Raw genomic sequence first — 14,538 nt, forward strand, 5'->3', positions numbered from 1 at the left:
CCCCCCCCCCCCCCCCCCCCCCCCAGCCCAGCAGGGGCCCATGCCTCTGTACCACCCATCCCAGTGTCCCCCCCTCCCCAGTGACGACTCTCTCTATTCTGGAGAGTGATGTCAACAGGCTTTTTAAAAAACAGAACCCCCGCAAAGCAGCCGGCCCAGACTTGGTCTCCCCCTCCACCCTGAATCATTGTGCTGATCAGCTGTCTCCGGTGTTCACAGACATCTTTAACACCTCCCTGGAGACATGCCACGTACCAGCCTGCTTCAAGGCCTCCACCATCATCCCTGTCCCTAAAAAAAAAAAACCAAGGATCACAGGACTCAATGACTACAGGCCCGTCGCCCTGACCTCTGTGGTCATGAAGTCTTTTGAACGCCTTGTCCTGTCCCACCTAAAAACCCTCACCGACCCACTCCTGGACCCCCTGCAGTTTGCCTACAGAGCCAACAGGTCTGTAGATGACACAGTCAACATGGCCCTTCACTTCATCCTCCAGCATCTGGACTCCCCAGGAACCTACGCCAGGATCCTGTTTGTGGACTTCAGCTCTGCTTTCAACACCATCATCCCATCTTTGCTGCATGACAAGCTCTCCCAGCTGCACGTGCCCGACTCCACCTGCAAGTGGATCACAGACTTCCTGTCTGACAGGAAGCAGCACGTGAAGCTAGGAAAACACATCTCAGCCTCTCGGACCATCAGCACCGGATCCCCCCAAGGCTGCGTTCTTTCCCCTCTTCTCTTCTCCCTGTACACCAACAGCTGCACCTCCACTCACCAGTCCGTCAAGCTCCTGAAGTTCGCGGATGACACCACCCTCATTGGACTCATCTCTGGTGGGGATGAGTCCGCCTACAGGTGGGAGACTGACCATCTGGTGACCTGGTGCGGTCTGAACAACCTAGAGCTCAACGCTCTAAAGACAGTGGAGATGGTTGTGGATTTCAGGAAAAATGCAGCCCCACCAGCCCCTATCACCCTGTGTGACTCCTCCGTTGATGCTGTGGAGTCCTTCTGCTTCCTGGGCTCCATCATAACCCAGGACCTCAAGTGGGAGCTGAACATCAGCTCCATCACCAAGAAGGCTCAGCAGAGGATGTACTTCCTGAGGCAGCTGAAGAAATTCAACCTGCCAAAGTCAATGATGGTGCACTTCTACAGAGCCATCATTGAGTCCATCCTCTGCTCCTCCATCACGGTCTGGTATGCTGCAGCCACAGCCAAGGACAAGGGCAGGCTGCAGCGCATCATCCGCTCTGCCGAGAGGGTGATCAGCTGCAATCTGCCCTCCCTCCAGGACTTGTTCGCTTCAAGAACCCTGAAGCGAGCAAGAAGGATTGTAGCCGACCCCTCTCACCCTGGACAAAAACTGTTCGTGCCCCTTCCATCTGGCAGGAGGCTGCGGTCCATCAGGACCAAGACCTCACGCCACACAAACAGCTTCTTCCCATCCGCAGTCGGGCTGATTAACAGAGCCCGGGTCCCCCACTGACTCTGTCATCGCCAGGACAATTTTACTTTCCTCCCTACTACTCCCCTGCACATCCCTTCATATTTAAATACACTTGTCACTTTTACATTACACTTGTTTACAGTCCTGTTATCTGTTTGTTGTGCACTTTATTTTATATTCTTTTAAATTCTATTGTACATTTTAATATGTTTCTATTCCTTGCACTGTTGATTGTTGTTGATTGTCTAATGTTATGCACCACATGCCATGACAAATTCCTTGTATGTTACATACATTGGCAATAAACGGATCTGATTCTGATTCTGATTCTGATTCGGGTTATATTTTGTGAACTGACCGTCCAGTGATGAAGCCTTACTGGTGCAGTGCCCTTGTCTTCCTGTGGAGGGCAGCAATACGCGGCAGTGCCAGAAATAAAGACGAAGAAGAAGAAAGCCAGTGTATTTCCGGGTTTATGCTGACGCGTCCCTCTTTTCCTCGTACTCCGACGTGTCAGTCCTCTTGTGTCCCGAGCTGAGTAGCAGACACACCGCTCAATCCGAAGACATGGCTCCCAAAGGCAGCAGCAAGCAGCAGTCAGAGGAAGATCTTCTCCTCCAGGACTTCAGCAGAAACCTCTCAGCGAAGTCCACCGCTCTCTTTTACGGAAACGCACTCATCGTCTCTGCCATCCCCATCTGTGAGTACCAGAGATAGGCTGGAGCAGCTAGCTGATGCTAACTAGCATAGCTACCACTGCTTAATTAAACTTGAGTAATTTAGGAAAAACTTAACTTAACTAGCACATAAACGTTTAAATGCAGAAGAGCATAATAATACAAGATTATCAATAATAATGACTGTGACTGCTAACCCTGTCAGTGTGGTTACTTTAGGTTTAGCACACCTGGATTATGACATGTATTGAATCAACATGCTGCATATGTGGCCATTATTGATTGACTCCATCTTTCTAGGGCTGTTTTGGAGGATTTGGCACATGGACCTTGTCCAGTCTGCAGTTCTGTATGCTGTGATGACTCTGGTCAGCACCTACCTGGTGGCCTTTGCCTACAAGAACGTCAAGTTTGTCCTCAAACACAAGTAAGAAGCAGACACGCACTACTCTGCATCTGTCACGTCTGAAGTTTCTCTTTCCTGCGCGTGTACATTAGTTGGATCGAGGTGCATTCATGTTACCGTCACATTGCTGGTACAGATGACTTGTATATTAATAAACACAGAATAGGGGGATATTTTGTATGTCACACTGTTAATACATTTGGTAAACAAAGTATCATAGACGACCAACTAGAGGGGAACTGCTGTGCGCCAAAGTACTTGTTTTTATGAATCTGGCTCAACAAAAATCTTCCCCTGATACTAAATATTTGTGACCGTTCTCCCCTCATCCTCCAGAGTTGCCCAGAAACGTGAGGATGCCGTCTCCAAGGAGGTAACCAGGAAGTTGTCTGAGGCAGACAACCGTAAGATGTCCCGCAAGGAGAAAGACGAGAGGTGAAACATGCATCATATCGTGAAGCCAAACCTCGATACAGTGTGTGTTGAGCTGGACGTTTGCGCTTGTGTGGTTTCACAATTAGCTTTGGCAAATTAAGTGTGTTTTGGTGTAGTATGTCAAGACATAAATGTGTATAAAGCATAAATGTAGTGCTGACGTCTTGTGGCAAAAAAAGGAGCACATGGCCGAAGAGACGGTCTTCTTAAACGTGGGTTAACGTTTCAAATGTCTCTCCACGTTGTTAATGGAAAGCCTGTTGATTCAGTGTGAGTCTGCAGTGCCCCTGAGACACGTACTGTATTTTTTTACATGACCATGAAAGTTATTTTTCTGCCTGTTTAGGATCCTGTGGAAGAAGAATGAGGTCGCCGACTACGAGGCCACCACCTTCTCCATCTTCTACAACAACACTCTCTTCCTGGTGCTCGTCATCATCGCCTCCTTCTTCTTGCTCAGGAACTTCAACCCCTCTGTGTATCCTTTTAATCACAATGTACAAGCCGTTGGCATATTAACGTTTGGGATTGGAAGCGTTAAACGTTTGTCTTAAAATGTTATTAGTGCAGTTCTTTTGTTGTCGTACACTTCACGCGGGTGAAGGCAGATGTTGCACATTTCCACACTAATTCCTTTCAACTCTGATCTTCCCGAGTTGTCATTAAACGCTCTGAAGTTTTTGCCTTAACCTACTTTTTTTCCAGCAACTACATTCTGTCCATCAGTGCCTCCTCAGGACTCATCGCTCTGCTGTCCACAGGCTCCAAGTAAAGGAGGAAGAAAAGGGGAATCAAATCAGGAGGGGTGGGTTTGGTTAGGAGGGGAGGAAGTGGGTTAAAGATGGGTATACACTTGTTTTTCACTTAAGTTAGGAACGGGGTTTGAAAGACCGAAATATCACATTTGAACTTCATGAAATTCATGATCAAATGTCTCTTCTGTTTTTTTGTAACAAATAAAGCAACCAGGTATACTTTTCCTCTCTGTTAATTGTGTGTGCCATTCAGTATGATTGAGAGCACTGTTATTTATTATATATTATGTTTAGTAACCTTTTGAAATAGTGTTGGACAAAAGTGAGAAGGTGATGTTTCCATTGGCAATGCATTTAATTAGAATCACACTTTCATATAGACTATTTACAGAGAAAACAAAAAGATACGCTGATGATTGAACACTTTAACAAAACAAAGAAACAAACTCGATGTCAAGTCTTTTCCATCTATAAGTTTACATGTTGTAGAAAATCTGCAGAGTAGATTACTTGACATTTTTATGAGAATGAATCTAGGTTGTCTTCATACCAGAACAGGAAATCTTGTGTTGAAGATGACGTGTCGCATTGCAGGACTCTTCATGTTATGTGAATCAGAGTTCAGCCACAGCTTAATTATTTCTAGCTTTGTGAACCAATGTGAACATGTTGGTGAAAACGTCTATTCTTGCAAACCAGGCCAGTTTCCCTCCATTATCAAAGCATTACATTACATTAGTACCCAAAGGAATATTGTATGGCTCGTTTCCCTCTGTTGACTCTTTCTGAGGACGAACTGATGCATCATGAAGGAAAAGGCTGGTTGAAGGAGACGATACGAAAGACGATCACTTTCACCTCTCTTTGACTTAACTGTTCCCATAACATTATTTTGCCGAAACGAAGGCCAAGATGAAACAAAGCCGTACACCGTAACAAGCTGTAGGGAAGGACTAAGTGGACGAGGATGACAATTCTAGTAGTCGTTTTCTTTATTTTAAAGGTATACTATGCAGCATTGTCTGTGGCTGTTTGCACAGCATCCTAAAGCTGGCCTCTCCCTTCCTGGTGCAACAAGGGAGAGAGAGCTCAGCGCTGGTCGAGCGAGCAAGAGAGTGAATGAAGAGAGGGAGCGACGAGAACAAAGCAGTGAATCAGAAATAAAAAGTTTTTTCTTCTAATTGTTTCAAGGCGGTTGCGTTCTAAAGCACAGCTGCCGCACGCTGCATCTTGTCGCTGTAGCATCTGTGGTTGTGTGTAAAAACACAGCAATGTAAGAAACCAGTTGGTCGCCATTTACTGCCGCTTTGTATCATTAGACCCTAAAAGGTGACTCGGCATGAGCATGACAGCGGTGTTATTTGACGACCTGGGAATTCGAACGCGCTGTACCTGCTTATTGGCTGGGGGTTACACAGAAACATCCGAAACACAGCAAAAGAAGAAGACGAGAAAATACAGGCAGAGGACAGAGGCACAGGCACACACTTCCAGTTGGTTTGAAGTGATGATTGAAAGGGATTACATTTGTATCTCTCTATATATCCTTTTTTAAATTATGCATACTATACCTTTAAGTCATTATCCAAAAAAGTTACCTCTACATAAACGGTGCCATGAGGGTCTTACTGCTTTGTTTTCAAAAGCGTTTGTCCAAATGAGGTAATACTTAATATATAGTGTCGATTAGGCAATCTAATAATACAAGAATCTGCATACCTATTGTTCTATTCCCACTTTTATTGAACAACTCGTAATGAAAGACATCCCTGATTTTGTTTTCCTGTAGTGGGACTCAAGTCAAGGCACTCTGTCGGGTGGAGAAGTCTCCACACACACCGGCAGGCCGCAGTCCAACATGGTCACTGATTCAAACTGAGAAGCAACTTGTTGACTTGCAACCAAACTGAAAGTACACATTAGTACACACCACACATTTTGCCACCAGGAGTTACAGACAGTTTACCGATTACTATTTTAGTATATAAAGCACTTTTTGCCCATATTTTGAGGAGGAGAGTCAAGTCTTTTATGGGAAAAGAGCAATACAAATGCTTTTCTGGATGTTTTCTGTTAGTAAATTGCCGGCCGTTTGCTTTACAATGATGACCAAGAGGAGTTCAGGTCACACTTATTTTTATACAACAACAAGTCAATGCAAATAGTCACAAGAAAGTCGATTCATTATCCGAGGCCAGACCTCTTAAAGTAAAGCGGGAGCCAAACACTGCTCACTGATGCTTTGTTTCAGTATGTGTAACAGCATTTCTGGAAAATATCTATACAGGCTGAAATTTCCTTCGATGGTGTTTGAGCTACAAGTCAACAAATGTACACCGATGTCAAGACAGTGACCCGACTGAAACCAGGCCAACATTTCTGCTGATCGCTGCGATGGCTTGTTTTCCAGATGAAAAATAAATAACCAGAATGATGACGCACGAAGGCGACACGAGCTGTGAGAGCTGAGCCACCTGGTCAGAGATAGTTATTCAAGGTCGATGCTTAAGTTCGAACAGAAGCTCCTTCTTTAAATGTCATTATGAATACAGATTTCATAATGTGACGTCATGATGCAAAAACAAAGAACATTTAACCTTTAGTCCTTATAAATACTTCTGTGAAATATCTTTCAGGAGGCAGAAATGAATCCCGTGACAGTGTAAAGTCAGGCTGGACGCGGATGGACGAAGAGTGACTCAAACACTGCAGAGGAGCAACAAAATAACTCTATTTACATCATATCTATATATTTGCCATACAGTACTGTGAAGTCCTCATATGCACGAGAGGCTTCTTCCTGGTTTTGCTTATGTTACAAAGTATGCCGTAACATTTTATGTACACGTAACATCCCCATAGATCTCCAAACAATATCTCAAAATGTCAAAATAAATTTCTATATATATTAACTACTCTAGAATAAATACTGTAATCTTTGCCACATTCCAAAAAACCTTGCCTATATGCCTCTTTGTGTCGTTAACAAGCAATTTTTGCAGATATTATAATCATGACCAGCCAGGAGGTCAGTCATCCTTTCATAACATAGATTTGCTATCAGTCATTTTCTGCCAGGTTCATTGAGCCAATCAGCATCGCAGGTTCAGTTCACAGGCAACAAACATGAATGCAAACCGAGAGAAACGTAGTCCACTTCTTTTGCAAAGCAATATTTCTCTTTTCTATAATCGCATGAAGCCGAACAGCAGTTCCTTCAAGAGACCACACGGGGGCGACTTGCTTCCCTCTCCCCCCCCCCCCCCCCCCTAACAGAGTCCCGATCCCACTGGTGTTCCACAATCCTTTGCTTCACAGCCGATCACAAACAGTTGACAAGCTTGCAGTATTTTTGATCAAGCTCCTTTCTGTTTCATTCTGTGCTTTGTAGAACAGTAACGAGAGGCACACTAGAGCAGGAGAAACATGCACCTGTTGGATAATATACTCAGGATTTGCAGCCTATAATATCTACTGAATACTATTCTGTGTTATGCTAAATAAGGGACTGAGTACATTTGGTAGGTAGTTTAAGATTAATTCAAGCTAACAGGGAACTGGTTTGCTGAGGCCTCGTTCATGAAGCTCTTTTCAAGAAGTATGAGCATGGTCACTGCTTAACCTCACATATCATTAAATAAAAAAGACATTTCCCCCCACGTTATGAGTGAGTGCCTCTGACACAAGAGGTGAGATGATTGAGCTCATATGTTAATTTTGTTTGCTGCACTGCATAGCAATGAAATGAAAGCACTGACTGACTGGGGGGGTTCATGCAACAGTGTTGTAAGCTACCTTTAACGCACAAGTCTAAGGTGCTTGTATTGATGTGTTCAGCTTGTGGTACAGCAATTGTCATGAATAAAATATGTGCTCAGTATGAATTTTGTGCTCAAATGAAATAGCTTGTGGGTGGAAGTCTGGGCATTAGAGAGGAGGATTGAGACCTGAGGGTCTGAGTCACTGGGAGGATTGTAGGAAGGTATGAATAAGTAGCATTACCGTCTCCCTCAACAACTACTATCAAGGTGCCCTGGAGCAAGGCACTTTTACTTGAAATATTCCTGCAGTGCTTTTCATACTGTCCTGCTCAAATCCCAACTGTGAATGTGTAAATATGTGTGCATGTGTATCACAAACTATTAAGAGCTGTTCCTGCAAGCCTTGCCATCTGACTTCTAAATGTTTTAATGAGACCCCTGGATGGAGCTGAACCGAGATGTGGTACGGGTAAGACTAAGCTCTGCATAGACAGTTAAATAGACCGCCGCTGAAAGAAAACACCTTGGTTGGGGGGGGGGGGGGACAAAGTTTTGATTTGCGTTGAAGTTGAAGCTGCGTTTGGAGGCTGCAAAAAGCTGAGTTGGTTAAGCATCTCTTGGCTGAGCTGGACTGGACCTGAGATGAACCCGATCTGTGCAGGGCAAGGCTGTCTGTTCCAGGCTGAAGTGGGCTGGAGCTGAGTGGGGCCCAAGGAGAGAACCATGGACTTGAACATTGAACGGTGGGTCCATGGTAGCAGTATGCTTAAGTAGGTAGGTGAGTAGGAAGGCTGAGTCCACCCGCCCGGTCTAAGAGCGGTAGTCCTTCTTACTGTACGGCCTGTTGCCCAAGATGTGGTCGACTTCAGACACCACATGAGATGTCATCTTAGGAAGGACCTGGGCAAAAAGAGAGAACGATAAATTGAACATGCCTGGCAGGAAGGAAGTGAAATATACAGTGGGGCAAAAAAAGGGGGAAAAGTATTTGGATCTCGACAACAGCTGTGTGTGTTCCTGCATGTTCCCACCTGTATGGCCCCGAGGTTCTCAGTGAGCTGCTCAGGGCTGGATGTTCCCAGAAGAACTGAGCTCACTCCCTCATTTCTAAGACACCACGCTGGAGGAAGAAAGAGAGGTTGATGTTCCCACAGAGCCCACTTGATGGCGCACTATTGATTATTACACAAATAAACCTGAGCTTTTAGTCGTTTCCTTTATTTGCTCTTCCCGGATCTATACAACAATTTATCTTATTTACCTACAAATCAAAGGTTTGTGTTTGTTTAAGTCCATTCATTACCATTTTGCAAACCTTAAATGTCAGCCGGCCTTTTTTCCCAAAGCACACCACAGATTTATTAAACGTTTAATTACATTTACTTCTACCTTCCAGGCAGCTGAGATATTTAATCGGAGCTGAAAGCACAAATAGATATTGAAGTCTGTTTGTCGCTATAAGCTGCAGGGGAAATCAAACACAGACATTGTGTAAAGGATTTGGTGATGTCTCACATTTAAAACGTTCCTGTCTCAAAGCCCTGAGCAGTTGTGTTGTCAAAGCCCTGCTTCCGGTTGCTTCCACAGTATTTGCTGTAAAATATGAAGTCTTACCAACAGCCAGCTGAGGCAGAGTGCAGCCCAGCTTCTCTGCAATGTGGTTGAGCTCTTTCAGCTTGGCCTGCTGCTTCCTTCCATCCTCACTTACTATTTTCTCCTTCAACCATTGATAGGACTGGTGGGAGGGAGGAGAGGAAAGAGATTGCGTGAGCGGATGAGGAAGGGAAAGAGAAGTTATGTGAAAGATAGATTAGACGCAGACACATGAAGGAGAGAAAGATCAAATAGACTTTCTCTGTATAATGCAGTTAAGAAGATTGACAATAAATGACAAAACAATCAAAACAAGATTCAGAATCATATCCAGTGTAAGTTTACATAATATTCGGTCACTTGTTTTAAGAACATAAGACTTAAAAGACTTAGAAGAAGGAGATTGTCACAGTGATCTTGTGCCTAATATATCAATATATCTTGAAGTCCTGACCCCCATGTTATACAAAGCTGTCTAGTTTGGAACAATTTTTGGTAGCACTGATCATCTGTGAAGTCTGCATACATTAAAACTTAAAAATAAGACACATGGACAGACAAGCTAGAGCTTTAGCAGCTTCTGCAGAAAACATTCAATCATAATTTTCCATCGCCCTCCCTGACGTTGACACTAATTAAAGTAATAGTGAGAAAATTTAAAATCTGTTAAGGATGGAAGCTTTCTCTTCAATACACACGGTGCTTCTACTTTTTGAACAGAGCAGATCAATTTTATGCGTTATAGAAAATAATCATGGTGAAGTTAAGTTTTGCATACCTTCATGGAAGCCCTGGAAGATTCAGGAATGCCATTTTCATATTTCCCTGTGATGATGCCGCACGCCAACGGTGACCACGTCATCGCTCCAACTCCTGTCACCATGGGGACCATAAGGAGTTAATCAGGAGTTTTAGTAAGATGTGTTGAAGGAAGAAGTGTGAAAAAGAAATGTGTGAGAACAGTGCCAGGAAAGATAATTAAAACTCAGAAGGGATGAGCAACAGATAAGTACAGAGATTATTTATCGGTTTCATTAAATTAACTCATCTATGAGAAACTGAGTGGAAGAATGTTCTGACCACAGGACGTTTGTGCTAACTTCTCTTGGGCCATCGGTTGGCTAATTCACCACAATAGCACACAACACAAAGAATACTTGCCTATCTTGTGGTAAAGTTCAGGCAGTTGCACTTCTACTTTCTCCCTCTGGAAGAGATGATACTCTGCCTGCTCACACACTGGAGGGATGAGATTAAACTGTCTTGCCACTGAATAGGCCTCCTAGAGATACAAAAAAAAAAGGAGGGCAAACGGAAAAGGGGAAAGAATTAGTTTGTCATGACTCACTGCAGCATCATCCTTCTATGTGGCGTTTAATGTAATGCCGCACTAATACATTTGTTTTCTTTTTGGGGAGAATAAAAGCGATGAGGGTAGAAGAGAGCAGACATTTGGTAGCCACAGATAGCGATGGGCTTCCTTGGTGGAAGAGATGAGAGGCTGTTCATCAGCTCGTGGGAGCGTGGGACAAATTCAAATGAAGGGCTCACAGTAAGTCACCCAATCAATACTCCATATCACAACTCTCCGAGGCATCGTATTCAAATTTCCCTCTATAGCTTCTCATTTGGATTTCCATGTGTCCTTCAACACATGCCAGAGAAAACACACACGCACACACACACACGCTGGGTTTGCTGCTTCTTTAAACGCTCCCCACTCTTTCATTTTGTCAGGCTCCTGCTGTGAAAAATGTCAGGATGAGAGAGCAGTAAACGAGGGGGGGAATCTATTTAGCAACGATAACGTTGGTGCCATCACTCAACTTACAAATTACATGTTGCCCTTCTGTGCAGCAACCCCATGACATGCCCCTCGAGCCTGCGTATGTGTGTGTACTTTACACCTGCCTTGTCGTACACCGAGAAGATGTGTTTACCCCCGCCCCCCCTTTCTTTATTGATGCTATAAATTACACGGCTTTCATCTGCGCTTTTGTTCTACAAAGATATCTGCTCCTTTTCACTGAGAACACAGAGACAGAGTGTGCGCTGTGCTCAGAGGGGGAGGGAGAGGGTGAGAAAGAGGCCAGAGAGTGACATAACCCTCTGCTGTGGCTTCATACTCCCCTTGTATATATTCATTACTGCAGCGAGAGTTGAAACGGGAGGCGGATTGTTTCTGACGGAAAGCGCAAACAAAGATGGAGGAAACCACTCTGCCTCTGTGGGAACACCTCATAGAAACAAACTTAAACTCAAACACACGGTGCAATTTTCCTTCCATTTCTCCTTTCATCACCTTTTCAAATCCATGACTATGCATAAGCAATGTCATGGATAAGAATGGGTTCTCGTGATGTTAGGGTACTGAACATAACTAGAGTAAATATGGCTTCTTGAGACTTCATTCTATGGATCATTGAATCAACAAATAAAAGGTTTGAATCCCAGTAAATGTTATTCCATTCAGTGGGATATGAAATCTAATCTGCCAAAGCAACATGAAACTTTCCCCTGAAATTAAATCACAAAAAAAACATTTCATTCCTTAATTCTGACGAGCTGAGAAAAGTTTAAAACTGCAGTACAGCAACTAAATAACAGTTTATTTACATTGAAGTCATCTATTCTGCACCTTATGTGTGGTTTAAAAACGTTGCTTCACTAAAGGTTCAAAACCTACTTTTATTACTGATAGAAAAAGTTTGTTTTAATTTATTTTTTACTCCAAAAGACAAACAAAGACAAAGTCTTACCATGATCTCCATGGCCGTCCACCGAGACGTCCCCCAGTACATCGCCATTCCTTGGTTGATCACATAAGTCATGGCCCGAACAATCTCTGCAGAGATATACACATGCCCACATCGCATCAGTCAGTTGGATCAACAGTAAACAATCTATTTATTGAAACCACCCTGTGCAGTGCTAGTAACAGACAGCAACATTTATCCTGAATTCAATTCGGCACAAACAAAACACATCCGTCCCTGCCGGATCAAAGCGCATTCAAAATGAATTCAACAAAACGGTTGAGTCTTCTAGGCTCGCAGTAAAAACAGAATATTTCTCACCCTGTTTCCTTCTTCTCTTAATGCAGTTAACAGGATTCAATGTATTCAATGTATAAATTAAAGTCATTATTCACTCAGTAGAGTTCATTTTAAAATGCAATAGACTTATTGAAGCTTAATGAGTGAGAATAGAGCATTATAGGTCAAACTGCAGTCACTTTGTCAATCGTGCAACTGTGAAAAATGTCACTACGGGTCAAACACTTCATCTAAAAGAAACCTCAAGATATTCAAAATAAGAATCCAAATCCTTCAGATCATTTCTTTCTTCAGTGTTTATTATATCCATGAGGTGATAACACACCTGATGTGTAATCCACTTATAGAAAGCACAAAACACAGCTGGCTGGCACTAAAAGAGAAAGTGATTTAGAAAATGTGTTTTGTTTGTTTGCTTGCTTTATTTTCTACTAAAGATAGGGATAAAGAACAATAGATTTCACTTTCCCAGAGGCAGGTAATATTTTCTGAATCAACAACAGCCATGCCTCAGGAGAGACAGAGAGATGGATGAAACCCAGAAAACGGTCAAACAGAGAGGATGAATGAAACAGAAACAATGAGAAAGTAGGCATTTAGGAATGGGTTTGCCATCAGAAAATGCAAGACAACAAGAGAGACTCATCTGAGATAAATGTTGGCCTTGAAAGCACACAAACTTTAACAAACTGATGAAGTATTCAAAAAGTCCCCAGAGGCCACCCGCCTCCTCGAGTCTCTCTTACCTGCTGACGGATCATCACCCGTCCCTAACATCTCGGGGGACAAACTAACAAGCACACATACTAAAGCCCCTCTGATCACACTCCATCTGCCGCATTTTTAATGACGCAATTAGCTCCAACACTGCAGACTGTGCGAGCAGCAGTCAGGGCCAACAAAAACTGAGATTAGGACTGTCTTTAGGGTTATTCATCACCGCCCTGCGCTCACTCCAATTATACTGCAATCCTCGACTGTGGCAGGACTCTTGTATTTCACTCTGCATAACTGGCTCTCGGCAAAACGACAGGATATGAGAGATACGAAGCTCGAAGAAAACAACGAAAAGAAAAGAAAAAGCTTAGAAACACAAAGAAAAAGTAGATCTGCAAAAAAGTATAATCAAGAAGACCGAGAAAGACTTCTAAGTTTCCATTCAGTTTTGTAAATGATAATTAACAAACACAGATGTCTTACTTAATACCATCCTGTCGAAGGAAATAACACATTACTAAGCAAAGGAAACAATTCTGTCTCTTGTTACTCCTGCCTTCATCTCCACCCAGTTCCTGCAACACGCTGTGATTGTGCACACTGCGCTCACATTTAAATACTAGTTGCCTCAATTTCCGTCCAATATAAGAAGGGAGAGAAGAAGATGGAGAGTAAATCGAATTCAAGGAAGGAAGGAAGAGCGATAGATCTAATAGTTGAAGGAATTAAATAGGAAATGAACAGTGAGTGCAGATGGTGGCGAAAAGTAAGCTGTGTTTGCAGCACAGTAGGAATCTATGAAGAATAAAATCAAGGTCTTTGTCTGAATGCATCATATACTACACTGCTAGTCTAAATTATGAAAAACAACAGCTTCCACAATATCACAATTTAGACCTAAATATAGAAATCATATGCAAACTATCACATCAAAGTTAAAAACATAAAGTCTCATTAGTTTGTCATTTATGTGCATTATCAGTATCATATCAGTCTTCAATAAGGGGAATGTATGATGTATGATCGATGTATGTATGATATTTCTACGCAGCTTAAATACATAATATTGTAAAAGCCCCACTGAAGGAGAGCTGGAATTCTGAGGAAAAAAAAGCAAAAGTAACTGACTAATTGACATACAACTTCCTTATTGATTAGCTGTGAGCACTAATTAATACGGCATTGAGAGAAACCCCACAGTTAAAGGGCTTTACCTGTGGAAGGCATTAGTACACAATTCATTTCAGATAACTAACGAGGGACACATGCACTGCTAATATGCATGCCAATATGCATGCCAAACTTCTTGATCATTAATTATACAGGACTGGCTGCCTAACTTAAGCTACACTGAAGAACACATGGACATCGAGGTCACTATAACCAGGAACACAAAACAACCCCTGAAATATGACTCACCCTCCATGGGAGTGTTGCTGTCAGGGCGGTTGGCAAAAACGACATCTACATACTCCAACTGCAGCCTTTGTAGAGAGCCTTTTAGACCTGAGAGGCACGGAGAGATGCAAAGGCGGAGATAGCGGAGGGTGAAGTGACGAGCAGTGTGCAGTGGAGAAGAACATTTATTTAAGGTTTGTCGTTAGTGAACATTTTTAAAGTTGTTTGTTTGTTTATCTGGTGTGTGTGTGTGTGTGTGTGTGTGTGTGTGTGTGTGTGTGTGTGT

At 43.0% G+C, this 14,538-nt stretch overlaps 2 protein-coding genes across 3 annotated transcripts in view; one reads left to right on the forward strand and one right to left on the reverse strand.

The window, feature by feature from the left end:
• Positions 1-1,937: 1,937 nt before the first annotated feature.
• ssr3 (signal sequence receptor, gamma) lies at positions 1,938-3,963 on the forward strand. Its single transcript, XM_031860626.1, has 5 exons — positions 1,938-2,154; positions 2,432-2,558; positions 2,874-2,972; positions 3,319-3,450; positions 3,678-3,963. The coding sequence occupies exons 1-5, from the start codon at positions 2,022-2,024 to the stop codon at positions 3,742-3,744; spliced, it is 558 nt and encodes a 185-aa protein (XP_031716486.1). The 5' UTR covers positions 1,938-2,021; the 3' UTR covers positions 3,745-3,963.
• Positions 3,964-6,985: 3,022 nt separating this feature from the next.
• kcnab1a (potassium voltage-gated channel subfamily A regulatory beta subunit 1a) overlaps positions 6,986-14,538 on the reverse strand; it is a 16,616-nt gene continuing 9,063 nt past the window's right edge. For both annotated transcript variants that reach the window (XM_031860625.1, XM_031860624.1), the window contains 7 exons: positions 14,274-14,360; positions 11,841-11,926; positions 10,243-10,363; positions 9,860-9,954; positions 9,103-9,223; positions 8,520-8,608; positions 6,986-8,388 (listed from right to left, as the gene is read on the reverse strand). In XM_031860625.1, the coding sequence (XP_031716485.1) occupies positions 8,299-8,388; positions 8,520-8,608; positions 9,103-9,223; positions 9,860-9,954; positions 10,243-10,363; positions 11,841-11,926; positions 14,274-14,360 (689 nt within the window). In that variant the 3' untranslated portion in view covers positions 6,986-8,298. The remainder of the gene's footprint in view (positions 8,389-8,519; positions 8,609-9,102; positions 9,224-9,859; positions 9,955-10,242; positions 10,364-11,840; positions 11,927-14,273; positions 14,361-14,538) is intronic.

This window comes from Anarrhichthys ocellatus, unplaced genomic scaffold, assembly GCF_004355925.1.
Source record: "Anarrhichthys ocellatus isolate YVR2014 unplaced genomic scaffold, GSC_Weel_1.0 scaffold24, whole genome shotgun sequence".
NCBI lineage: Eukaryota > Metazoa > Chordata > Actinopteri > Perciformes > Anarhichadidae > Anarrhichthys > Anarrhichthys ocellatus.

Coding starts and splice junctions, on each gene's coding strand:
- ssr3 (XM_031860626.1), top strand. CDS start 2,022: ATGGCTCCCAAAGGCAGCAGCAAGCAGCAGTCAGAGGAAGATCTTCTC. Junction 2,155..2,431: donor CGTCTCTGCCATCCCCATCT/GTGAGTACCAGA, acceptor CCATCTTTCTAG/GGCTGTTTTGGAGGATTTGG. Junction 3,451..3,677: donor AGGAACTTCAACCCCTCTGT/GTATCCTTTTAA, acceptor CTTTTTTTCCAG/CAACTACATTCTGTCCATCA.